Here is a 6,000-nt window from a genome sequence, read left to right on the forward strand (position 1 = left end):
GTCTCATGGGAGTAGTTTAATTTAATCTGCATGTCCTTGGCATCGCCTGAGGGGAACTTCAACTGTGGAGATGCTTTATTTATAAATATGTGGAAGGCATTGTATATTCCAGAAATAACTGCTATCTACCATCCTGCCCTAGTGCAACACTGAAGACAGAGCAAAAGGAAAAATCTTTCTTAATTTATAAAAATAGAGATGATTGCCCTGAAAAATTACAGCTAGGGCAGCACCAGCGCCATTCTCATCTCCCCTGATTACCTTCTCTGCGCTTCATATCTCGGCAGATCGGGGCTCCGAGCTCCTTACCGCTGCCAAAACGCTGTTGTAGCGTTCCTCCTGGGCTGGGGAGCAGGTAGCTCTCTGTGGGGAGCAAAAGTAGGGCAGGCAGGGACAGTCGCAGTGTCGAGGCGTGTGCCTAACCTGCCTGTCTCCTTCGCTGTAGGACAGCCGGAGAGGAACACCGCTGTAGGCGCTCGTGTCTAAAACCATCCACACCTTGTTACACTAAAGGCTACTGCGTGCACCCCTGCCGCGCTGGCCACTGGATTAATTCTCCAAACGCCAAACCACCCAGTGCTCGGGTCGAGCCAAATCTCGGCAGACGCGGGTGGTTCGGCTGGAATGTGTTTGGTGCCTGTTTCTCAGATGGGCAGGGGCAGGCAGGGGGGCAAAGGCCCCTCTCGTCACGACGTGGAGGCCATGCCGCTGGCCCCGCTGTGCGAGCAGGTGCCCACCACGACCCGCCGGGGCCTGGTTTCACGCTCGCCAGGACAGCCGGGGAGATGTTTGCGCTTCTTCCACTTGTTCACTAGATGGCATGCACACTAAGCCAGCGGCCTCGGCGCCAGGCTGCGTCCTCGCTCCGAAGGACAGACCTGGGGCCGCATGCTGGCACTAAAATCTTTGGTTGCTTTTTCTCAAGTTTGGCATTAACTACAGCACACCTTGACTTGATCTCTGCTTTTCATCAGTGCTTCCGTATTTTCTCTCCCATGCCAAGGTTGTCCTCAGGAGTGACTCAGGTTTCCCCGTCAGCAGTCACAGTGTGCAAACTTGGGGGGCTGAACATCCCCGCCACGAGGCTGAGCATCCCTGCCGTGGGGGCTGCGATGCCTCCATGCAAGGTGGAGGCAGGCTGCTGCTGTGCTGACCCAGTGATCGGTGCTGTCTGCAGCCTACAGGTCAAACTGGCAATGCTGGGGTCAAAGCAGTGGGAAATCATTCTTGGCAGCTTTGTTTTGATCCCCCTTTCTTCAAGACTTAGTTAAGGGACAAGTACCCAGCACTGTTGACTGAAGAGAGGGGCTAAGGAGCAGGGCAGTCTGGTGCATAACTATTGCTTTGCTGTGCCTCAGCTCCAAAAATTTGCCCTCTAAAACATTCTGGTAGGGGTGTCATTTTTGACTAGTGCTTTGTGAGGGAGCTCAGGGAAGATGAATGCAGGAACATTTAGCCACCTAGAACATACTCATAATTCTTAAATTAAGCAAGCAGAAGAATAATGGACTCTCCACACCAGAATGAGCGTAGGTACTGTTTTCACCACAGTTTGAAGATGGGTGTGGGGCACTGCTCTCTCTTTCCAGTACATTTCTGACACCTGACAGACCTCAGGGACAACCCAGCTGTGACCTAACAGCTGGATCCTCCTTACTTTCGGGCAGAAACCCACTTGCACTTCTTAGCTGATGACTGAGTTTTAAAAAATCATTCGTTCTCTTGCTTTAAATTGTTTGATGATCTTTATAGAAAGAAAGGAGCATGCACGTGGGTTGAGCAGATCTTGGCAGTTGAGGAGGTGGTGAGGTCTTCTGTGTAGTTATTTTTCTAGGCTTAACAACACTCCAATCTTCCTTCAGGGCAACAGGAGACTCCTTGTTTATCCCTAAACTGCACTCAGATGCACTGTACCCTTCTACCACATAAATTCGCTGTGGGAAGCGCTGCTCCCACACCTCTGCTGCTCACACAACCATACAAACAGAGGTGTGGGCCAAGCACAAGACATGCAGGTCAATCACAAACCCTCATTTGGGTTCCCTCGATGAACATTTCGTGGTTTTCTTGATAAATTACGAAGGAGAAGTAGAGACCAGGCCAGGGCTCCACGATCAGCTTCCTGGCTGGTCTCCCTTGGGAGGTGATCAGGTCAGCGTGCAAAGCAGTGCTCCACTCTTCTCAACAGCTCTCTTCAGAGCAGTTAATTAAACACAGGAGCCATTTTACAGCATTAGCTGCAATTGTCTCTAGCCTCTGCTTTGTTCCTGGGCACTTGTAACCCATCGACCTGCAGCAGGTGCCTGGTGCTCTTGGAGTCCCTCTGCAAAGGAGTCACTTCAAGCCCATCTAAGCAGATTACAGTACTGGGGGAGTTAATGCTGATACTTAAGTGCTTCCTATCGATTTTGTGTAGTCTCTCGGCTCTCTGCCAGCGTTCATAGGCCTGGAGTGGGTTTATGCTAGGAGACACAGATAAAATAACCTCCTGTGTGTAACAAGCTGGCAATCTAATACACATGATTTATATCAGATATAGAGGAATGGCCCGACATCCTCAGAGTGTACCATGTGGGTGCATCCAGATCTCTACAAAGAAAGAAGCTGGAAGGATGAAGGCGGGAACTGGGCCTGGTCCCTAGACCAGGTAGGTCCAAGATGGTGTGACAGCTCATTCAAATGTTCTCCTTTTGCTTTCAATGATGTCAAGCATCGCCATGTGGGGATCTTGTGGCATTAAGGAAAGGGATTTATCAGCAAAGGAATGCCCAAAGGCTTTGTGCACCCCTGAAAAGGGGAAGGGGAAAACAAAGCTTTCCAAAGCAAAGAATCATCTGTGTCCCCCTGGGCTGCTTCAGGCTCATGAATGAGGTAGCCTTCACAGTGTCACTGTGTGTTGTTCACTCCATCACTCCTGGATTCCCAACAGCGGCTGCAGGATGGTGCCCAGGGTTAAATGAAAGGCCAGCATGAAGGTCACTGCCGAAGGTTCATGGCAGTAAAGTGCTCCACAACGGCTGGGCATGGGCCTCTTGGAGTGGGAGGACAGGGAAGGAGCTCTGTGGCTGTAAAAACAGGCAGAACTTGATCCCCCTTCCCAAATTCACCATCTGCCTCCAGGCTAAAGTGAAATTCTAGGGTTAGGCTTTCTGTCCCCTCGAGGCTGTGGCCAGTATGAGATGACAGAAGCAGGAGGAGGGATGATGATGATGATGCTCCTGTTCAGAGCTATCTCACACACTTTTTTGCTTGTTCTCCTTTTTTTGTTCTGCTGCCAGTCCTTACAGCGCTGGTCATCAGGGCAGATCTTCTGCCTTGCTGGTCTGCTGTGTAGGGTGTTTTCGTGATTGGTGTGATGTGGTCAGCGGCATCTGGAAATCTGATTGTCCATCCATTCCCTGCCTAGCACCCCCACCCTCCACACACTATCCCACACCATCTCTCTGTGTGGCAGCTATTACTGCTTCTAAAACTAGACCAAACAAATCTGGTGAGAAAACACATTTTGGCCTATTCTTGGATGCTGCACTTACAGGTCAATGTGCTTTTTTAATTGAATGTTTTCTACTTGCTCTTCCAGGCTGTTTTTGTTTTTTTGTTTTTTGGGTTTTTTTTGCTAACATGCTTGCTTTTTTTCTGATGTTAAAAGCAGCAGAAACTGAGAACTCATTGCATATGTGGTTTTAAATTGGTGTTTACATTCACTAATGTTCCTAGATATGCACAGACTGATCCTAGGATTCAGGTGCAGAGAGTCCAAGGTGTTTAAATGATGGACTTCATGTTAATGTGTAGATAGATTGGGCCGCTAAATGATCAATCTGGATACATTGTTTTCAGTGCATTGTTTTCAGTGAGGTAGGGTCAGTCTGTGCACTCTGGTAAAACCAAATTACTGGAATTCATTGGATTGACTGTGCATACATAAGGTCAACGTCCCAAGCACAGTCACCCTCTCTCCAGATGTCTGGCAATCTAATCACTCCTAAATAGAATAAACCAGCACCCAAAGCAACAGGGACAGCAGCAGCTGTAGCATTCCTAACTCATTTTTCTCACTTAATACCTCTCACCTTGCAGTTTAACAAATATTGAGCAACTATTTTGTTTAACATGTTTCTGTGCTTTTTTGTGGTTTCCATATCCAGTTATCTTCTTTTTTCCCTGTGATCACCTTGATCGCCTTTCTCTTTTCAGTATCTGAAGACCAGCAATTGTTCAGTTCCTCTCTTACTCCCACTTTTTCCACTGTTCCACATCTCTTCAACGTTCATTTTCTCTTTTGCCAGCAACATGATGCAGAGCCGCTTTGGATGATTTCCTCATTGTCCTTTGGTTGATTCGCCTATCCTTTAGGGTTTTTAAAACCAGCAAAAATCCATCTGCTCATGCTGGGATGCTACATGTGACACCAACACAGCGATCAAAAGCAGCAGTTCTGCCTTCTGTTAGCTGCCTGTAGCGCTTTCCCAGGCTTCGTCTCTTGATTAGCACTTGAAGGTTCAGCCCCATGGTCCCTCATGAATCTAAGGGCTTTCCTGATGGGAGCTGGATTCATCTGGGCCTCTCTATGGACCCCTGTCCACCTAGTTTCAATAGCTGTCTGACTGAGGAGTAAGAATTGGGCTGGAAGAGCGAGGGCAGTGATGTGCAGCTGATCTGCAAGTAAGCCAGCCCTGCGGACTACGCTTGGGAACACCAGCAAGTGCTGGGGAGGAGGGTCTGCAGTGGTGTGGTGTCCCCTTTGGACAACCGAGTGTCCTCCCTAAGAGCAACCTCCTCTGCAGGGGTGCAGTGTTTTCAATCTTTACTGAGGGGAAGTAGGATGAAGATGAGCCCTATGGGAGGGCAACGGGGGCAATAAAGTCTTGGCAATCTGCCTGGCCTTCATGAAACAGTGCACTCTTCTCTGGAGCAGTTGTAGCAAAGTTAGCAGTAGAAAAAGGAGCCACATTTAAGAAGCTGCCAAGGAGTGAGATGAGTTGTTTATGATTAAATTAAATTCATATGAAAGCTAATGACCTGCTAGTGCTAGTCTTGGGTAATTTTATAATGTAATTAAAAGCCCAACGGGGAAGAGAGCTGTGGTTATGCCACGTGTTAAGGAGCTGCTGGGAACACAGAGGCCGTGGGTGGTGCTGATGCAGAAAAGCTCCAGGTCACTACTGCCTTGTCTCCCCTGCCAAATGAAAGCAGTAGTGGGGACAGCACAAGGCATGAGGGCATGAGCCACTCCCGAGGGAGGGGATGGTGTGCTGGTGGCTGAGCTACCAACTTTGAGCAGCGCTTGAGCTGTCTCAGGTAAGGCGGTTATGAGGTTCTGAACACACTATGAAGCCATCACACCCTCCTTTTTCTATCCACTAAATTTTCCATATCCTTTAGAGATGCTGCTGTTGGTGACCAAGTTAGCAAAGCCTTGGGCTCTTACTACAAAACCAAGGGCAGATGCCATGGGAGAAGAGCAGGGTCAAGAATCAAAACCTGCTTATGGAACCACACGTAGGCCCACCATGCCAAGCAAGACACGGATCCCCACAAAGAGCCCTGGACTCTCATCCAGCCCCAGCAGCCACCTCCCCTGTGAAGGGCAAACAGCCGCAGGAAAGACAAACTATGTCCCCCAAGAGCCCTCTGGGAGAAACAGCCGAGTCGCCAGCCAGTCTCACGCTCCGGCATCAGCTCCGGATGTTGCTTTTCGGGGCATCTCATGAAAGAGGGCTGGGGTGGCCACGGAGAGCTCGTGCTGCCCCACGCCGTGTTTCTGGCGCGTGTTGTTTCTAAGGGCCCCAGCTCCTGGGGGGGACAGTTGGGAGCGGGTGTGTGACCTTGGCGAGCCACAGCTGGAAGCCACAGCTGGAAGCCGCGCACACCGCCGCGCCCCCCGCGCGGCCGATTTACAGCGTCAAGCACGCAGCGGAGTCTGGCTTCGCGCAGGCGGCGGCGCCCCGTGGAAAGGCGGAGGGGGGGTGGTAAAGAGGCGCCCGCCCCACGCGGGAC

At 50.2% G+C, this 6,000-nt stretch overlaps 1 protein-coding gene across 1 annotated transcript in view; it reads left to right on the plus strand.

Moving 5' to 3' along the window:
- Window positions 1-2,569: 2,569 nt before the first annotated feature.
- Window positions 2,570-6,000, plus strand: part of SH3PXD2B (SH3 and PX domains 2B) — an 89,240-nt gene continuing 85,809 nt past the window's right edge. Inside the window, exon 1 of the mRNA XM_026063550.1 lies at window positions 2,570-2,647. Within this exon, the coding sequence (XP_025919335.1) occupies window positions 2,570-2,647 (78 nt within the window). The remainder of the gene's footprint in view (window positions 2,648-6,000) is intronic.

The sequence above is a fragment of the Apteryx rowi genome, unplaced genomic scaffold (assembly GCF_003343035.1).
Source record: "Apteryx rowi isolate R43461 unplaced genomic scaffold, aptRow1 scaffold_2, whole genome shotgun sequence".
In the NCBI taxonomy this organism is placed as follows: Eukaryota; Metazoa; Chordata; class Aves; order Apterygiformes; family Apterygidae; genus Apteryx; species Apteryx rowi.